At 39.1% G+C, this 21,722-nt stretch overlaps 1 protein-coding gene across 7 annotated transcripts in view; it reads left to right on the forward strand.

The window, feature by feature from the left end:
• The window catches only part of TRPM3 (transient receptor potential cation channel subfamily M member 3), a 512,305-nt gene that overhangs the window by 411,565 nt on the left and 79,018 nt on the right, over nt 1–21,722 (forward strand). For all 7 annotated transcript variants that reach the window (XM_011371276.2, XM_011371290.2, XM_023537349.1 and 4 more), the window contains 6 exons: nt 1,572–1,622; nt 8,932–9,072; nt 11,802–11,831; nt 12,774–13,063; nt 14,320–14,548; nt 17,604–17,771. In XM_011371276.2, the coding sequence (XP_011369578.1) occupies nt 1,572–1,622; nt 8,932–9,072; nt 11,802–11,831; nt 12,774–13,063; nt 14,320–14,548; nt 17,604–17,771 (909 nt within the window). The remainder of the gene's footprint in view (nt 1–1,571; nt 1,623–8,931; nt 9,073–11,801; nt 11,832–12,773; nt 13,064–14,319; nt 14,549–17,603; nt 17,772–21,722) is intronic.

The raw sequence follows: 21,722 nt of genomic DNA on the forward strand, positions 1-21,722 counted from the left end.
TTAATGACTTACATGCCAATTAGAGCACCAAGGGAGTAGAGCGACTTATTCCAATGATTGGAAAGAATTAAGTGGGAAAGTTCCATATCAAGAAAGGCCCATAGAGGGCATCACTCCACTCACCTGGTAGCGTTTCCCTGGAGTTATGGGACAACGAAGGGCCTCAGTAATAATAATAGCTATCATTTAAAGAGTGCTAAGCTCTGCTTTCATAACTTTATAAACATTTCATCATTTAATCCTCATAACAACTCTATTGAATAAGTGGTATTATTATCCTCATTTTGGAGATGGTAATACTGAGTCACAGCGAAGTGTCTTGCCCATGGTCACAGCAGAGCCAGATTTGGAGCCAGGCTTTCTGTCTCCAGAGTCTGAGTGCTTAATTCCTACACAATACTGTATCTCTCAGTGAAAAAAGAGTTCTGACAAGTCTGTCCACCTGAATGAACGGGTAGCTGAGGTGGTACTCTGGGACTGTCTCAGTCTTTGAATGTGTTCCAATAGTCTTTAAGGACTCGCCATCAGTGTTTGAGATCCTCCAATAGAGTCAGCAGATTTAGCAAATAAAGATACAGGATGCCTGGTTAAATTTGAATTTCAGATTTTAAAAAAATGATGATTTTTAGTATAAGTGTGTCTCAAATATTGCATAGAACATACTTATATAATAAATTACTCATTGTCTATCTGGAATTCAAATTTAAGGAGGTGTCCTGTATTTTATCTAGCATTCCTATTCCTGAGAAACAATTGGGTGGGAAACAATTTCATTTTATTCCTACCTTAAGCAAACAAACAACTTCTTCCCAAGCCTCTCTTTTTCTCAAACTTCCTGTGGCTTTTTCTTTAGACTGGGTTTTAGCAAACCATCACCCAAGAACCAAATCCAGTCCACTGCCTGTTTTTATGTGGCCTGCAAGGTGAGAACAGCCTTTTATATTTTTTAACGGTTGAAAAAAATCAAAACAAGAATGATATTTTGTGACATTTTAAAACTATAGGAAGTTTTACTCTCTTTTTGTGTTTACAAATAAAGTTTTATTGAAATATAGGCAAGCTCATTTGCTTAGATATTGCCTCTGGCTGCTTTCACACAACGACAGAGTTGAGCAGTTGCCACGAAGACTGAACGGCCCACTAAGTCTAAAATATTGATTATCTGACTCTTTACAGAAGTTTGCCAGCACCAGCTTAAACAATTTCGCATTCATTATGGCTAATAAACAAGTTGCCAGTTTGGCAAGGTGCCAAAGCATATTTACAATGTGATAAATTGGCCCTTTGTCTCCCTGAGCTGCAAAACTAGCCCCTTAAATGATGTTTTGGCCCAGCTGTTAACAGAGTTGATGGCTTCCTTTGTAAAGTTTGAACCTAGGACCTGGAACTACAATCCTAAAACTCTGCCGGTGTTTATTTAGAAAAGACAGGTACAACTGAGCAACTACAACAAGCTTCATCCTAACGACTGTCCCCTCCACTAGCCAGAACCCTTCCTTCAGATCCTTCTTGCCTTGCCAGTGAGAGCCCCTGACTAGCAAAACCATTTGATTCTTCTTTATTGTTTTCAGAGACATGGGCCCTCAAACACATTGTACCACTTGGTCAGGGATGTCAAAAAGGTAAGAACCCTCTCGACTGCAGGTCGGAGGCCCTGTGTTGACTGCTTCCTGTGATTAGAAAGCGCCTCTATTCTGCATTGCATGAGCTGCCAGAGTATTCCTGTCTCTGCCAGACCCCCCTTGTTTCAGGACAGTGTGTGTGTGTGTGCGTGTGTGTGTGTGTGCGTGTGTGTGCGTGTGTGTGTGCGCGCGCGCTTTTAACTCTGACATCTCTGCTTACAATGTAGCTGCGATTTTACCTTGTCTCTGTGGTTTTAGATGCTTTCATTGGACGTAGTGCTTTTGGATCATGGAACTCTAGGCTTTTCCCCATGCCATGTGGATTTATGCCATTATCTGTATTTTTCTATATGCCCCTCGCTGTTTGGGGATCTAATTTCCAGGCCATCAGTGGTATCTTCATTTACTAGCTCCTGATGCAATGTATGACTGTCACTTCTAGCACTCTACAAGTATGGTGAGCATAGCCCAAAAGTCTCAGGGAAACAGGGACTAAAACGCATATGTGCATTTCCTTCTTCTAACAATTTATTTTTTCCAGTATATTTTTTCACAGTTATTATCTAATTTGACAGGGGGGAAAGGCCAGTAGTTTGGATCAAGTAGATTTATTCTCATTTTACAGATGAGTAGGCTGAAATGCAAGGAGTTGAGAACTGTATTAAGTGGTTAGTGAAGAGCTAGGGTGAGAACTCAGAATCTTTGATTAATAATAATAAAATAATACCTGTGATTTAGTGATGACCAGGTATATGACACTGATCTAAGCTTTCTGTGTGGCTTAGCTCATTACATCTTTATGATAATTCTATGAAGTAAAATTATTTTATTATTATTATTTTGTTATATAGCACTATTTCCAAGTACGGATGAGAAGAGCGAGGCACAGGGAGGCTATGTTTAAACTTAGCCAAGTGCTTGTTCTTTTGCCCCATACAATCTCTTTCAGAGGTGGCTTTGGTCCTGAGCCCGTGATGGGATTCCCAGAAAGTGGTGTTTTAGCTCAAAAGGATAAAATAGATGGTGACATGTCCCCCACCCCATACTCACGTGCATGCACACATACATACACACCTACAGCCATATACATGTATTCTCACCTACCTGTTTGTAGCAATTCTTCACCAAAGTCCAGAGAATATAGAGAAAGCTACAAAATAAGGTCAATAAAACAATTCCAATTCCTTCATGTCAGAGGAATTCGTTGGCTAGAACTGACCTTTAGGTGCCCCGTAGCGACTTTTTTACTTTTCTTTCAAAAGGGCAAGCAAAGTTCCTGGGGCTGCCTATAATGTGCCTATTAACCCTCTGGACCTTTTTCATCCACGTGAGTGAGGGAAGCCTGTAGTTCTTTCAAAGCAAGGGGAACAGACGGTGTGCAAACTGTCGCTCCAACCCAACAACTACTTTGCCAAGGTCGCATCTTTCCTTTGTCTGCCCTACTACAAGCCATCAACATACCTACCCTCAACAAACCCATTTCTCTTTTCTTCAAGTCTCCCAGTTTTGTTTACTTTATCCTGGCTTAAAATTGCCTGGAAACTAAAGAGGGAGAAGTATCTTGGAAGATTCAGTCTACGCATTTCATGTATATTCTTTGCCAAGATATTTGTTGCTCAGATTCAATAAAATGTCTTGAGTTTTTCTAAAATAATAAGTTATTATTTCCCTTACCTTAAGCTACTCCATGTCACTCAAGGAACTGGGAGGCCATCTGTGCCTTATTCCTCAGTCCCAGCCATCAGCCAATCCAAACTTTCAAATAAATTCACTCAGTCACCTCCATCACTCAGGTTCTCAGTGTCTTGCCTGATTTTTCAAAGGGATTTTGCAGTTAGATATTACTGAGTATAAATGATATTTTTGATATATCTCAAAAATAATAACTAACAAGAAAGAACAGGATGGTAAGAATTTAAGAGGAAAGAGTATTAGTTAGAAGCAATTATAGTTTTCTTTTAAGTATTATCCAAATACTGGAGCAAGAACATAGTTATATAAAGATTCATTTACTTACTAATTTAATAACTGGAAGAAAATAACAAATCACTGAGGATAGTACTGAACTGGCTTAGGAACAATTTATCCTTTTACCTGGAATTGAGACTGCCAATGAGGTGTGGAGAAAAAGAAAACCTATGTTTAGTTTCTTCTCTTGGGAAGAAATAGGAGCAGGAAATGCAGACTCCATTTATTTCTACGATAAAGGCAAGCATCTGACTATTGGAGAGCAAGAAAGAATAACAATGGTAGCCAAAGGAGCTGGAGCTGTCTACATGTTATGTTGTGTGTATTAAGGGAGCCAAAAATGAGGGGGTTTGTTTGTGACGTTTTAAGAAGTGAATGATAGAGAAATAACTATTGGTGCACATCATGTCAGATGGTTCCACATGACTTCCAGCAATTTAGACCAATCAGATATTCAAAGTCTATAAAAGCTAGGTTTAAAATGCTAAGAAAATCTTGGACAATTTACGCAATTTTCAAAATTAAGGAACATGATAATAATTAGCATGTGCTTTGTGCTTTATGACTGTAGGACTTTATGTACACATATTAACCAATTTACTGTGGCAAAAATTACTCAGTAAGCAATAAGCCCTTTAACAAAATGTTGTTCATAAGTTATGAAGACAGTTCTAGACCTGAAACACAGCGTTTGATAATATGTCTGTAAATGAAATGTAAGTAATTCTTATGAGCCCAGGGAATGCATTTAGGAATTATCAGACCATCGTTAGTTAACCAGTATGACATCTGTAGGTCCAACTATCTTTTGAAACAATGGAACTGAAATTGGAGAATTGCTCCCAGGCTAGTTTCAAAATCTCAAATTATTTACATCAAGGGAGAAATCTAGGAGCAATGAAGTAAAGCATTGATGTTCAGCATCAATCAGAAATTTCAAATGATATCAGCCAACCCAATTCCCTGAACTATTTTCATGCATAAATCCATTGGATGTACCAGCGCTCTCATATTAAACCAAAGTGGGCCGAGTCTGTCTGCTTTTTCGTGAAATCTAACTTGCCATTTTAGTAGCTAACTGTCTGCTCAATTTGTGCCTCTGTATGTTTTAAATTAGTAGTTTTTCTTAAATTAAATGTGCTACTACTTCAGATTACTTATACTATCTCTCCCCACCAAAGCAAGATGATATTTAAATATTATAGAGAAGTAGTGGTGAAATTATGATAGTTAAAAATTCATTCACATGAGAATCAAGACCCAGAGCTTTGCAGAATGAAAAAAAGAAAAACATTCACTTTCAGTAAAGAAAGGACATTTTCATAATCCCACCTGCTAAATTCATGCAAATTTACAAAAGCATTCTTCGTTTTTAAAAAAATTGGTTGCCCAGTCTATTACAATGCCAAAGATTGGGAGAATGTTCTCTTTTTTCATAAATTTTCACCAAACAGTCTTTTCCCTACTCTTCTTTGGTAGACCTGAAAAACAGCTATGATTTTACACGTTATACATCAGAAGGAAACAATCTTGGTTTGAAGGCTTATTGTAAGTTTCCAAGATAAAAAGGTGTTTCCTAAACAGCTGAAATCTGATAGGGATATCATGAGCTGACATCTGAAAAACAGAGTGCATTTAGAGGAGCAGATCTGATAAGTAAATTTAAATTGTTCTTTTAATTAAAAGTAATCCTTAGGCATGGCTCATAGGAGCTCATAGAATGGAAAAAGGAGACAATGTTTTCAAGTTGTCAGATTGTACATACTCATAGACTCAAGCATCTCTATTTTATTCTGTGGATCAAATTATTGAATCACGTGGCTTGCCATGTGTCATTAAGGCATGAAATGGGAAATAAGTGTTCAGGCTTCACCAATTACCAAAGTAATTACCAAAAAGGGGAGGGGAGAGTAACAGAAACAGCTGGCAGAATTATTACTCCAGTATCATGGTCAACTTCCTATTTGAAAAGGACCCAAGCAAAGGAAGACTCCTCCAGAAGGTTTTTGGACATTACTTGTGGTGTGTGAGGTGCCGTGCACTGTCTCTGCCTTTTCCAGAGGATGTGATGAGCACCACCCTATCCCCATCTATCCGTCTACCATCCCTTGTCTCTAGCCCCCACCTTCACTAACCAAATTTCAGCGAAGTAGCGGAAATTACACCAACCCTGTACAAGAGTCTTTGCCCAGTAACCTGGCAGCAAAGAAATCAGAGCAGCCTGCCAGGTGGTCAGACAATTGGGCCTTTAGAAATAGACAAGATCTTAGAAGTAACTGTGTCCAAACTGCCTGTTTTCAAAATGTAAACCGAGGTACAGAGAAAGGTTGTGATCTGCCCAGGGTCACATAAGGGGCAGAGCCAGGACCACAATCCAGCCCAGTGCTATTTCCACTGTGGGATAATATTGCTGTCTATTCTCTGTACATCTGTAACATCTGCAGGTCACAGGGGGTCAAGGCCATCGGCCCAGCACCTCAGATATGTACCAATGCTGCCATCCCCTTCGGAGTTCACCCAGGACACAGGCCTAAATCGTACCCAATTTTATTGACTTAATGAAATCTATTTCTTCTTCTCCAAAAAGTTTCCACTCTTCCTAGTAAAAATCGTGAAACTAATAACTTCCCTTAATTTCTCTGCTCCCAAAAGCCTCTGGAAAGAAACAACTGTAATCAGTCTTGCAGACTGATTTCGAACACATTACTTGGTAAAGCAAGCTTCCCTGCTTCCAGATATCACCCCGACAAAAGCATCTGACTCTCCCTTATCCCACATCCTCCAATTTGCTCTGTATTTGGATTCATCGCCTTACTACACAAATAAAACAGAACCGGCTGGTGGTAAATGCTGGTGAGGGAGAAACCCTCTTTGGCTTCAGTTAGGTGAACATCTCCCCCTTGTGGTCAAGCAAATGCAGGCCAGTTCCTTTCCCGCCTTCACTCAAAACTAGGTAGAACTCAGGATAGTCCCAGAATCCTTTCTCCTGTTTCAGACCAGATCATACATAAGTCACTCTGAAATAATCAAGCTTTATATAAGAAGGTTCTAGAAAAAGATTTCAACACCTTCTTTGGTAGTCTAGAAACCTAACAGCCCTTTATGAATAAAGTAATTTGCAAAAATGTTTTATTTGCCCCCCTCTTAAATTATTTATTTTGAATTTTAATATTATCACTTTCCTGACAACCCCACTCTTACAGTCACCTCAAATGTATAAATATTGTGACTCAATATTGGTCTTCAGGCAATATTGGTTCTTGTTCTTAGAATTCAAACCAATGCTTTCACACAGGTTTCTCAAGAGAAAATATGTAGGTGTTAGGCTCACCATTACCCACAGTTTAAATTTAGAAAATCACTATAGGATTAAAAATAGGCACAAAATTATAGACTTGCTACGATTGCCTTTCAATAGCATCATAATAAATTCCTTGGGGATTTTACCAGATCCTGGTACTTGAGCATCACAGCCCTTAGAGGCCATGAAGTTCAACCCTTCTTTCCTAGGACCAAGACTGAAGCCTAGAGGGAAAGCAGCTGACTTGTGAAGAATAGACAGAAGCCCAGAGCAGTTCACTCACAGCCAGTGCTCCTTACTCTGCCTGTCTCACAGTTTGCCGAGGAAAATGACACGGATGGGGTGAGCCTCTTCTGGAGGTCATCCTCACAGGAGCCAAGTACAACGATATGAGGTTTAAGCAGGTGTGTCCAGGCTCTGGGGCTCTTCTACTCTTGAAATAACAAGCTTACTTAACCATCTGGTAGAGCCAGACCACACAGAAACTGCAGCTATGTTAACCTGTCCCAAAGTAATGCAGAAAAGTGGTTGTGCTTATAATGTTTTGAAACTCAGTTTAATGTTTATGGAAAGGGCAATACCTGAACAGTTACTATCTTAAAAATAAAACATTATCTAAAGTCCCTTTTTAATATTTTTTTCATGCTTTGCATAAAGAAGTTAAACAACTGGTCTTTCTTGATAGCCTAAGAATAGCTTAATTTGGTGATTCATTTAGATTGATGAGATAATCTTCAAACAAAGGAAATTCCAAAATTCTGAGAAAGATGGGGAGGAGAGTAGAGACCGTTTATGTGAAATCCAATTCAGCTAATGAAATGGATTTCAAATCGGGTTCTGATGGGCCAACTTTAAAGATGGGAGGGATTCTATGCCTCCAAGTGCTTCCACCTCATCTCTGATGCACTTCACACAGTCCCATTTTGCTCAGCCAGCTCAAATTAGGTCCCCAAGCCTGCCTTTTGCCCCAACGCAAGGGAGAAGTAGAACCCAATAGGTGGGTAGAGAACTAAGTCTAGGGGCAGCAAGGAAGTTGAAGGGCACAACTGGGATCTCATACACTTGGGCTGGTACATCGATTGCTATCCATTTATTCTTACCCCACTGAGAATGTGGACATAACAATACATATATTTCGAGTCAAATTTCTGCAATAAACTGAGGCTTTTCCAAAAAGGAGTGACTCATAGACTGTGGCTGTTCAGTTCTGTTACTTAGAACATAATACTAATAAAAACCAAAACTGAGACTTTACCCCAATCGCATCAATTAACTTTACTGTTTTACTAATTCATATTTTCAACAACAACAACAAAAAGCATTTTGAATGCCAACCATATACCAGGCATTATAAAAGGCGCTGGGAATACAAAGATAAATAATTAAAAATATAAAGTTATTCCTTTCTCCTTTCTCTTTCAACACAAAGGATGTTCATAAATGACTTCATCCTGACATCCATCCTGCTCTCTTTTTATGAAAAAGGTACAAAAATTTCATTGTGAATAGAGGTTTGGTGTTAAAAGAGACCCCATGGTAATAACAATCACCTTCTGGAAGGAGTCTTCATTTAGTGAGTGTGAAGAAATAAATGATCACAAGAGGGCGGTATCAGGCCTGGGTCAGAGGCAGAGCAGCGAGGGGGGCCTGTTTCATCTGGGGAACCCAGTTCCTCGTGTCTGGGAGTGATAGCATTTGCCATGTCTAGCATTTTGTTTCTTTCTGCTACACTGGTGTTTTTTTCTCCCCAGCTGAAGACTTGAATAAATATGTTGATTTTCTGTTATTGCCGACGATTACTGCATCTTCTTATTTAACTTATGTCTTCTTTCCAAGCGAGAATATCCAGGTTTCGGTTGGATCTATTTTAAGGTGAATTAATTAACCAGCATAATACTACATTCGTATGTTTCTTTTTTAATTATTATTATTTTTTTTTTTTTTACTCTAAAATAGTTACAGAACATATGGAATAGAATCCCTAGTAAATCACGCTGTCTTTTGGATTTGTTCGTTTGTTGTTTCGTTCTTCCCTAATAGGGGAACCTGCCCCCAGACTACAGAATCAGCCTGATCGACATCGGCCTGGTGATAGAGTACCTGATGGGCGGCGCTTATCGCTGCAACTACACGCGCAAGCGCTTCCGGACGCTCTACCACAACCTCTTTGGCCCCAAGAGGGTGAGGCTTATGGCAAATTCCGTTTCCTGGACTCTAGGAAGGACTAGGGAGTGACAGATTTGGGGTGTGGCTTCTGTCTCTCCGAAAAATGGGAGATCAGATGAGAAGGCAACTGCCCAGCCTCTTCCCTACACCATCAAATCCACTGGGGAAAAAAAAGAGAAAGAAAAAAAGATATGTACCGGATGGTACACTCCTTTCTATTCCTCACTAGGTCCAGTTCAAATCAGAAACTGGCACTGAGAGTGAGCCTTAATGATCAGAGAATAGCAATGAAACTCAAACTAATCTTATTCACCTCAGCAATTTTCTTTGGTCTTGGAATCTACTACACTTTTAAAAACTATTGAAGACTCCAAAAAGCTTTTTCTATGTGAGTTCATGTTGGAAATTAAAATTGAGACTTTAAAAAATATTTATTAATTCATTTTAAGGTAACCATAGAAGCCTATTCATGACATGTTATCATAGATAACATGTTTATGAAAAAATATGTTTTCAAAAGCAAAAATTAGTGAGAAGCATTGTTTTACATTTTTTTGCAAATTTCTGTAATGTCTGGCTTAATAGAAGACAGAGTCTCATATCTACTTTTACACTCAGTCTGTCACAGGATGTTGTTTTGGTTGAAATATATGAAGAAAACCTGACCTCATGCAAATACGTGACAAATATGGCACGTATATCAAAAAAAAAAGTATTATAATCATGTTTACAGATAATTGTAGATACTTTTTCAATGCAATATCAAAATCAAACGAGTGGCAATTTCTTGAAGATTAGTTGCAACATGAAATATAAAACCATGTCAATGAACTTTTCATAATCTGTTACATTAAAATCAGTTGGTCTATCTCGAACTTTATATGGATCCTTTAACATCATAGGTTGCTCACTGTAAAATATTGGTTTGTTGAGTTATGCAGATCTTCTAATGTTAGCACATGGCATTATACAGTTTCCAAAACTCACATTCATTAACATCACTTCCAATCTCATCAGAAAAGTCTTCACATAGTGAAAAACTGTCAGGGTCATGGAGTGGGTGAAGACAAGTCTCTAATTTTTGCTTAAAAGTTTGAATTTTGTCATTGAATTTTGTCAGCCAATGCTATTAGTGGTTTTCCTTGAAATGACAGTCCTACTTTGTTTATCTCTGATATGTCTGCCAAATATCCAAGGCTAAGTAACTACAGTAGTCTACCAGTCATTTATTCAAGTAGGTCATCCATGAAACAAAGTAGCCATAATTCAGTCCAAACAATTCCAAAAGTGTTTTTGCTCAGGATAACCCATCGTAGTTCCATATGTAGCAATATGTGCTTTACATATGCTTCCCATTTCATCCTTTAGAATGATAAAGACATTTTTACTAGCAAGGGTAGAGATTTAATAAAGTTAATAATTTTTTAGGCCTCATCGAGGACATTTTTAAGTGAAACTGTTTTGTGTTTTTAGATTTCAAGTGTATAACAGAGGAGCCTAATGACAACTGGTAGAGTTTGGGCCCACTGTATTCATGCTTGCTAAGGCACTCAGACTTTAACTCACCATTGCTTTTGCACCATCATTACAAATATTAATACAGTATTGATGTCAAATAACATCATGGTATTACTATGCAAATAGCTTTGAATTTACAGACCCCTGGAAAGGTCTCAGGAAAGACTCCCTGAAAGGGTCACATGGTCCATGGACAACATTTTGAGAACTGTTATTCTAGCTGGTGGTGGGCATAATTTTTATTTTTTACCAAAGCTTATCTTCTGATTATAAAAGTTTTTTTGTGGTGCTAGAAAAGAACTTTGAAAACACCAAAAAAGTATAAATTTCAAAAAATCACAAATTTCAAACTGGTGGTCATTATGGAAGCTAAAAGAGAAAGAAAGGGAGAGAGACAAGGTTCAAGCTATTCCTACTTGGGCAACCAAACAAAATTTGGAGGAACAGTAAGTGCTGTAACCTTGCTATTTCTTCAAATAACTTTCAGGTGGTACCCAACCATTCTATAATACTTAAAACAAATATAATTCCCGACCCCTGAGATGTGATTTTGTATCTCCCCTTGTTAAATACAATCAAGTTGTATAATTTGCTGAGTTGCTTCCTGTCTCCATCTTGGTCTGTGACTATTTTGCATATTTCCAGCATGACCAGTGATGCTACTATATGCGCTGGCACTTTCCATGCCATTTAGTGCCTTTTACCAGCATCACCACATGCCCCTCTGGTCACAGTCAGCCTTGCTCTACCAGACAGCAGCATAGAAAGATGGGTAACATGAAGCATCTAAACATATATTTCTGAATAATATCCCAAGTCTCTAGGTGATAGAGCTCTTTCAGAGGTTTGAGAAATATCTCATGGTTTGATTGAAAGTTTCATTGCTCACTCAAGTGCTTGATGTCATGGAGATGCCAAGCAGGATGGTTCCAGGAAGACAGAAGAAATTTTAGTCCACAAAAGGGTTAATAAACCTGCAGGCTCTACCCCTAGGCGATCTCATTATGCCTTTTCAGTTTTCTAATTATCTGTGATTCACCAAAATCACTAAATCTCCAATTTTTTTCAGAATTTCTGCAAATAGGTTCTCCTTGTAAAGTTTTATTTAGTGAAATGAATAAATGTTATATGGTACAATAGAGTTACTTCATTACCTGTTTAAGATATAGTAGGAGTCTTTTTTTAATCTCTACATATATCTAACTGTGCATAAATTTTTTTAACAGCCCAAAGCCTTGAAACTACTGGGAATGGAGGTAAGTGTTGCTCAAATTATTAGTGTTGATTATTTATTCTCTTTGTTACACGTTTTTAAAATATGTGTAAGTTCATTTCAGTGGTATGCCTTAGTACATGATTCTAAAATAAGGAAGTGAAATTTTTCCCAGTGTTGAGGGGTCAGGTCAATGTAGCTTTGAAAATTTCACCATGAGATTACTTTAGCATTGCAAGCTAGGAAATACATCCTATTTAAAATGCTAACCTGAAAACCAAGGAAAAATATAAATCCCAGTAAGCCAAATCTATTCATGGGCATTTACAAATGGCAATAGTTCCAAAGGCCAGAAGTACTTCACAAATACATCTAATGAGGTATGCAGAAACTCAAGATATAGTATCTGTTTCTCACCTTTTGTTCATGTGGTTATTGTTGTATATACAAATGCAAGTATAGGATGTCCTTGTCCTTTTCGTGAAAAGGGTAGGGCTGTCCATCAGGCAGTGTAAATAATGCTACCTGTAGAGGGAAAAAAAAAGGAAAAAAAAAAAAAAAAAAAAAAAAAGGCCCAATAAAAAAATACCTTTTTTAAAATTAAAATATAACTGACGTGTTCCCATAGAACTGTGCTTACACTATTCTAAATTATTTTAAAGTTAGGCAAGTACAAACTTTTGAGTTCTCTTAGGGTTGGAGATGAGGTAAGAGACAGGTATACACCAGAGATTTTGCGGGTTCAGTTCCAGACCACTGCAATACAGCAAGTCACATCTTTTTGCTGGTGGAGGGTCTCGCCTTCAATTTGTAAAAAACGCATCTGTGAAGTACAATCGAGTGAATCACAATAAAAGGAAGTCTGCCTGTAATTCATTTATGTATTTGCCAGATATAGGCCAGAAGTAAGTGTACGATAACTGTTTACTAAATTTAATTGATTCATTTTTAACTCCACCTCTATGTGTGTTCCCTAAAATTGCAGGACGATGTTCCATTGCGACGAGGAAGAAAGACGACGAAGAAGCGTGAAGAAGAGGTGGACATCGACCTGGATGACCCCGAGATCAACCACTTTCCTTTCCCTTTCCACGAGCTGATGGTGTGGGCTGTCCTGATGAAGCGGCAAAAGATGGCCCTGTTCTTCTGGCAGCATGGCGAAGAGGCCATGGCCAAGGCCCTGGTGGCCTGTAAGCTCTGCAAAGCCATGGCTCACGAGGCTTCGGAGAACGACATGGTCGATGACATCTCCCAGGAGCTGAACCACAACTCCAGGTCGGCCACCCCAGCCAATGGGAGGACCAGGGGAAGAGAAGGGGAGGTGGGCCCCAAAGACTGGAGGGACTGAGCTGCCCAAATCTGCAAGGGGAGGCAGGATCACCCCAAGAAGATTTCATTTCCTCTTTTCAACTGTCCCAACGTGTATTTTCACCATAAGCATGTTTGCCATAAATGTCGTTGCTGCAAGCATTCTCCTCAGACAACTACTTGACTGTAAGGTAACTTTGTCATAAAAGATAAATTAACAAAAACAAAAAAAGAGACATTATAAAGGACATAATGGAACATGAAAATTTAATAACAAAATTTAAGAACTGTACTGCAAAAACTGAAAATACATTGTCTTTGAAGTCTTTTGTTCACAGTGTTATACTTTTTCTTAATATTTGCCATAGCTTGGTAAACTTTTGGTTTTGAGGGGTGGAAGTCTGACTCTGCCCAACAAATGATTTATAAACTGATATGTTATCATTTTCTAATATAGTATGCAATCTGGCTTTACATATAGCTTTGCAACCCAGCTTTATACATAGTTGTGATCATCTACTATTTTAAGAGCACCATGTTTACTCAACCCTAGATAGATCATATGAGGGCTAAGATTTATCTAATATAAAAACGGGAGTAACAGCTAGAACTTCCTCAATGGAGAAATAAAACTGAACTTGGCAACTAGCTTAAGTACATTAAGTCTGCCAAATGTAGAACAAACTGTCAACCTGTTATTTTATCTTTTATGATGAAAATTTCTTTCAGCCAATTAGCTGTGCAGTGAAAATGTTTACAGCAAAAATACCGAGAACTCTACCCTGAGAGGTAGGTTCTCTTGTTACGTATATTTTACAGCCAAAGAAAATGAGACTCAGAATTTAAATAACTTATCTAAGATCACACACTTGTGGTTGGCAAGGCACAGGTTTGAACTGAGGTCTGTCACGTTTAAGAAGACATATTCCACTCTAATCATAGATTTATTGGTCTGCCACTCCCATCCATATGCCTTGAATTGAGGCCTTTGAGTGCAGGGATCATGCCTTATTTGACTTACCCCATTCCACCCCCCCAGTTCTAAGCACAGTGTCTGGCCCACACTAGATGTTTAGTAGATGTCGGCTGGATAAATGAAGAGACTAGACACCTCAAGAAACCACTAGACCACACAGAACCTACCTTTTGTGGCTTGAGCCCCACTTTTATCATCTAAGTCTCCAAAATGGCCACAAGACAACTCCTCACATTCCCTCTTTCAGGGACTTTGGCCAGCTGGCTGTGGAGCTCCTGGACCAGTCCTACAAGCAGGACGAGCAGCTGGCCATGAAACTGCTAACATATGAGCTAAAGAACTGGAGCAATGCCACATGCCTGCAGCTGGCGGTGGCTGCCAAGCACCGTGACTTCATCGCGCACACGTGCAGCCAGATGTTGCTCACAGACATGTGGATGGGCCGGCTCCGGATGCGCAAAAACTCAGGCCTCAAGGTCAGTGCGCCCAGAAGGCCATACTGGCTATGAGCACCAGAGGCTCGGTTGCAGTTTTCCTAACTAAATCTTTGTTGGGATTAGGCATTCTCTTATCTCAGCTGGGCGTCAGAATCCTCTGTGTAATGGAGTTTCTTTGTTTGTCTTTCTTTCTTCAAGTAGAGATTAGGGTCTCGCCTAAATTTTACTAAATCAGAAGCTCTAGAGATGACGCCTAGACATCTCTAGATGTCAAGTTTTTCAAAAGGTCCAAAAGTGACGGTAACACACAGGTACCATATACCATTTGCTCTGGCACAAGCCATGCTGCACCAGGAACTGCTTACCTGCTCAACCCTTCACTGCCTTATTATTGGTTCTTATTAGCTACACTTGAGAAATTTTTTAAACTGAAATAAAGTTTATATATAAAGATGATGCTAGATAATCCTGATCTGTTTCTTAAGTGAAGAAAAACAAGTTGAAGATGATTATTTATAACCTGAGTCCATTTCTGTTTTTTTTAAGTATGTACATGTATATTTATATCTGTATAAATTAATTTAAAAAAAAAAGAACAGGAAGGATACACAGTAGGTTGTTTATAGTGGTTACCTCTGGGGTTGAAGGTACAAGAAGGAGGATGATGTATGACTTTTGCTTTTTTATGTTTTCTTTAATGTTTTTCAAAGAAAACACTAAACTAAAAGAAGTAAAAGAAAGGAAAAAATGGAAGAGGAAGATTAAAAGGATGTTTTAAAATACTTTATCTGTTCAGAGTTTGTGAGTGTTACAACTGAAATCAGGCTCGTACTTATCTAGAACGACCTGATCCAGTCAGCCCAAAGCAGCAGGGCCATGAGACCAGGGAAATCACTGAGGCCACCCTGACCAGCACTTCCTCCCTCACGCCACCCTTCCGTGGGCTCTTGGCACAGAGTCACAGAAGAGTTCCATGAAGTGGGTCCTGGGTGTTTCATAGCTGCACTGCTAATGACCGCCCAGCTGGGCTCTCAGCTTTAAGGACAGGGTGTCACGTCCCCTGAAGGCTCCCAGCATGCCACCTGAGCCTTCCTAAGCCTGCCAGGCAGCCTGAGCTCAAGGTCACCTCTCTCCCTTTTCCCTTAGCTGTTCTCTAAAGTCCCTGTGGGCATTGAAGCACAGTTGTCCCTGGCTCATTACTTGAAGATCGTTTTTAACTTACCTTTCAGAATCCTCCTTGCCCCTCACCTTAGTGCTATTCTTCAAGTAGGTTCATGTTTTGAAGGTTTGTGCAACAGAACCAGTTTAGCATTCAGGGAAGAGGTGGGAGAGATGCAGGGAACACAAGCCAGATGTCAGTGTTATCGTTTAGAAATGCATTTGTTTCCTGGCAAATGGAGAATGAGATTGCCCTCTTGTGAAAAATGCCCGTGTATTTAGTATCATCGCACGGAGATCTAAGCATGTTGTTTATACATGAGAGAAATACAGTGCTAGACCCTCCTGGGGTATTTATACAGGAGAGTTCTCATGGTGACTACAGAGCCCATTGGTGTTTGTGTGTGTGTGTGTGTGTGTGTGTGTGTGTGTGCGCGCGCGCGCGCGCGCATACACGCTTGCGTGCATGCGTGTGTTTCTGTTGTATAGTAGCAAATGCCAGGGGATGCTCTAAATAGATAACATGTTTTTCTAAATAGATAACATGAACTTTCTCAAGGTCAGTTGAGGACAGCATTTTTTAGAGATAACCAGATGACACATAATCAACTCCACTTGACACATTAACAAATAAATGCCAATGGACATACTTATGAATTGATTTCACAAAGTCAAGTGCTATCTAACGGCTAAATGGGAATCTTTCCCTCTTTTGCCTAGAGTAGGGTCTCTCTTTTTCCTCAGTTTTCTCCATGCAAAGTGAGTGTTAATTGGGTAAGATATATTTGGGTAAGATGCTTTGTTTCTCCAAAATCAGATTGAGCTACTATGTATAATGGTTCAAGGTGTTTTTGCCATGAGCTTCTTTGCCGTAGACATCTTGGCCACGGCATTTTCACCGCAAAACTCATTAGCCATAAGACAATTTTTCCATAAAAGATAAAATAATAAAAAATTTAAAAGAGACATTAAAACGATATGATGAAATTTATTTTTATAACAAAATTAAAAAGACTTGTGAAATATAAAATATTTGAATACATTTAAAATATGTGTAGATTCATAGCAATACTGTGCAAATAACCGATTTTATTTTATGGGTTGTACCTAAGCACTTATACATTTTTTGCTTATTGATTCATTTCTTTTGAGCTGAGCTTCTACGCTGTTGTTTTAATTCTTGGCATATTGTCACATGTCTTTTAATAGACATTCCAAAGTTCTATGTGAGATGTGGGTTCAACTCTATACCTCAGATCACCAAAGGATTTGCAAACTGATGTTAATTATTTTCTAGTATACTATGCAATCTGGCTTTACACTCTTATTTCACACTTTCAGTAAGTTTTATCACTCTATTTCTATCAATTCGATATATGCAGTTGTTATCTTTCACTGTTTTAAGGCTGCCATGTCTATTCATCACTGTATAGACCATTATGAGGGCTAAGATTTATGTAAGATTTATAGACCATTTAGGGCTTACGTTTACACTGTCAAGCCAAACTGTCAGTTATTTTATCTTTTACGGCAAAATTGCCTTATGGACAATTAGTTTTGCAGCGAAAATGCTTCTAGCAAAGATGTTTAAGGCAAAGAAGCCTGCAATGAAAATACTCAATATGGTGCATAACAGTTCCCAGATGGGCAGAAATGACCCTCATACCATTCATGTGTATAGTTAATCAGATAAACAGGTCCTCACTCAGGGCACGTACAACACACAACACACACACACAACACACACAACACACACAACACTCACACACACGACACACACAACACACGCAACACACACAACACATATACACGACACTCACACACACACACACACACACACACACTCCCCATACCCCAGGCCCTCTGATTCTAAGCAACCACCCTAATCTTAATCCTTTAAATGTGATTATTATTATTATCATTATTATTACTTTAGGTAATTCTGGGAATTCTACTTCCTCCTTCAATTCTCAGCTTGGAGTTCAAGAACAAAGATGACATGCCCTATATGACACAGGCCCAGGAAATGCATCTCCAAGAGAAGGAACCGGAAGAACCAGAGAAGCCCACAAAAGAAAAAGATGAAGAGGATATGGAACTGACAGTAAGAAAATATTACGGAGTTATTTTCTATGGGGAGAATCCGTAATCCACTGTCCATTGATATGGCTTAAGATTTAATAACTCGAGGTCAGCCTCCCACCACGTACTTTCATTTAACTGTTGAGAACAGGGTATTATAAAAGTGTCCCCTCTGTGCACAAATAACATGACTATAGGGATTAATTCTATGGAATTCTTCAGCCAGGGTCAGTGGTACAAGATAACCCAATGGAATTCAAAAGCAAGGCATCCTAAAACAGGCAGTGCTTTGTAAACCACCAGGTGATGTGGCAGCCTTAGCACATGAAGAAGGAAAGGGAATTCATGATTTGGAAGCAGCCGGATTCACTGAGCTGGAACTATTTTGCTGATCAGAAGCTAAGCCTTTATCTGTCTTTGGGGTCAGGCTCACAATGCAGGACTAATTGAATTTTGAGGTTTGTATGGGAGGCTTTTATTAGCTCTTCCTGGTATAATTATAGTGCATGGATGCTTTGTTCTGCAGAGGGGATGGGCCAGCTGGGCATGGGACAGCTTCCTGCAACCCCGCCTGAGCAGCGTGACTATCACTGGATTGTATCCAATGTCTAAAAATATCACATGCTGTTAAAGGGACAAACAAGGCTTCATAGCATTGGAGACATCAAGCAACAACTCCATAGGACATCCTTGATATTCCCCGCCGTCCCCACCACTGTGACTAATGACTGTGATAATCCAGAGAAGCTCTAAGGAGAGAGAACAAAAATTGGTTTTGCTCAGGTGACAAAAGGCCTTTGCATTATTATCCTAGTGGGACCACCCTGTGAATTGTTCTTCCTCCAAATAAATAATATTTCCTTCCAGTGGCCCCTTTCTAAAGATCTATTTTCAGGCACAGTTTTAGCACCATGTATAGCAGGGTATATTCTTTGGGCCACTATTGATGGATTGATTAATCATCACAGCTTTTGACTCATTGAGTTTAAAGGCGACATTTACTTTCAGTTTCAACTTATAAATATTGGTGGAGGAGTCTACTTCCCTCTGAGATAGGATCAGATGACTGTCTTCCCTAAAGATCTTACCAGAGTTGTGGCCTCTGAACCCATTCAAGAATAGGAAATGATATTTCAATCATTAGCGGAAACATTGTAATATTAGTACAAAATCTTCATTGCACACTTCAGCAAACAGATAAAGGGTACACGCTCTAGGTCTAGAATCCTGCCCCATGACCTACTTGCTGTGGGACCACTGGCACAGTTTCTTAACCTCCAACATGGGAATAATAATAATATTACTAGCTTACAGGTACTGGTACACGTAAACTATGTAGACTGTCTAGCAAGAGGTAAGCCTTGATAAACGTTTGCTACTATTGTTGTAACAGTGCTAAATGCTTCACTTACTCATGGAATCCTCACAACAATCCCACAAGGTAGGTACTATTATCCCATTTTCCAGATGAGGAAGCTGAGATTCAGAGAGGTTAAATTGCCCAAGGTTACCAAGTTAATTAGTTGCAAAGAAAGGAGTAGAACCCAGACATAGAGATTTCATTGGCCATGCTTTTTTTTTTTTTTTTAGCTCATAGGCTAAGAAAAGGATGCAAAATTTTTTTCCTGATCTCAAATGTAAGCACTCAGCTGCTTTTGGTCCACCATGTAGCGCAGAGAACCCAAAAGTGATGCACAGGCCTCCTATGTCACTGTGGCACAGCCTTGACATTGGCATACCTCCTAGGAAGACTCAAGGAAGAATTCTAGGAGGGTAGCCAGAAGCTGAAGGTAGTCTTCTTCCTGGTCGGGTCTCAAGGAAGAAAGCAAAGGAGGCAGCTCCTTTCTTCTGCTCAGTCTAGCATTTTGAAGACTTGATCCTTCAAGAAGCCACAAGAAAAGATGCATCTCTAGACTGAAAGCAAAGTGGGCTTCCAGAGAATAGACCCTGTAGTTGTTTACTGAAATCCCAAGTAGAAAACACCACAGTAGCATTACTGCCTGAGCTTACTCCCCACAGGTTAAAACAGCAAGGAGAAAGAAAAGAAGGGCCCTCAGGCTGGCAAAGTCAGAATTGGATGGCAGTTGTCTTTAAGATGGACCTTCCTTTGACCATAATGACAGGTTCTATAACTGCTGGAACCCTGGTATTGGCTCACCCTGGACAGAATTAGAGAATGCAGCTTGTTTACACCTGTGCCCTTTTCATAGGATTAATATTTGAGGTTCTGTGTTAAGCCACTATGTCCTCTCTTGGAATGGGACATTTTCCCTTGGCTCTTCCAAAGTTACACAAAAAATATCAGCCTTGGTTTGCTACATTTTAGTAGCGTTTAGTAGCTTTGTTTACTTCAGAGGATCTTACCCAGGCTTGACATCTGCGTTGAGGCAGCAGAGATTTTTCAAATTCATATTGTACAGTTTTGTCTGTATTTGACCCTGTTACATTCTGTTTTAAGGAATGCAGGCAAAGGAAATCTTTGATTGCTGGGGAAAGAAATCGGCAAAATCAGCAAGTTAATTTTCGTAGGCTGGAATTAATAAAATATCAAAAACCCATGAAAGGCAAGCCTTTTAAAAATGCATTCACTTTGGAATATATCTGAATAATAAAAATAAAGCAGGTTGTTGTGTTTTTTATTTTGTTTTACTTGCATTGCCAGACAAATGTCTTGCATTTTACTTAATAAGATCCCAGCGTGTCCACAGACCCAGGGCATTGCTACTGTCCTTAGAGGTTACGCAAAGGTGCCACTCTCCCAGATGCCTAAAACCCTCCAAGCTGCCTTTACTCTCATCTCATTGCGTCTCCAATGGCATTGTATTGTTGAGCATCCAAATGAGCAAAACAGGAGGATAATTATGTTACATAAATTATACAGGGACAAATATCAAGTAACCTCAGAGTTTCTTGGAGTCAATGATCAATATTTATGGATCTCTATTGCTGTCTAGTGTGCTATATCCATCATGAAGACTGATTCAACTCACTGATCAAAAACAGCACCTAGATAGGCCATGGTATAGAATGTTACCTATTCATTAACTCAAGGTACTTTTCTAGCCAAAGTGTCCATAAAGGAATGGAAGTTACTTCTGCAGAAATCCTATTGGTTATAAGTAAATCATTTGTGATTATTTACACATGTGAGTGAGGTGGGTGTTTGAGGCAATGACAAAAACAATTGAAACTAATATTTTATATTTTAGGTAAGGTGATATGAAGCCAGAATTATCTAATAGTTATCTCTGTTCTCAACTTCAAGATAAATTATTTCAATAATTAGATCTGTCAATTCTAAACTCATATTCCCAGTACTTTTTCTTGTCCCAAATCCTTGTCAGTCTCTCAGCAGTTAAAAGGTATTACCCTGTTCTCACATTTATGAAAATTTCATTTTGTAAATATTGTAGAACTACCTTTGTCTTAAAACAATATTGAAAGAATTAAAACCAAGAAACTATGCTCTAATGGACTACTACTAACATACTTTTCTTTCTGGTGAGAGATACCAACTAGATCATTTCAGTCAAGAGTATCCGAGAAAGTCTCAGATCACTTTAATGACTAGCTAATACTTACTGAGCACTTATTAAGTGCCAGATGCTATAAATTATAGACCAACCCTATATCAGGTGCTAATGTTACCCTCATTCTATAGACAAAGGAACTAAGTCTCAGAGAGGTTAAAAGACTTGCCCGAGGTGCCATGGATTCTAAGTGTTCAAATTAGGACTCATCCTCCTTCTGAGTGTGACCCAAAGCCTGGAACTCTTCACTGTTAGGATCTCAGCCACCTTTGGGGCATCCTGTCACTTGCCACTTAAACAGGCATGTGTCTTCCTTTTCTCAAATTCTGCCTTTTTTGCCATGTTTCATCATAATTGTTGTTGCTGCTGCTGTTGCCATGAATGATAAGGAAATAATCGTATTCTGAGGGAAATCTCCAACAGCCTGGTGACAAGGGCCTCTC

This window comes from Pteropus vampyrus, unplaced genomic scaffold (genome assembly GCF_000151845.1).
Source record: "Pteropus vampyrus isolate Shadow unplaced genomic scaffold, Pvam_2.0 Scaffold186, whole genome shotgun sequence".
Classification (NCBI taxonomy): domain Eukaryota; kingdom Metazoa; phylum Chordata; class Mammalia; order Chiroptera; family Pteropodidae; genus Pteropus; species Pteropus vampyrus.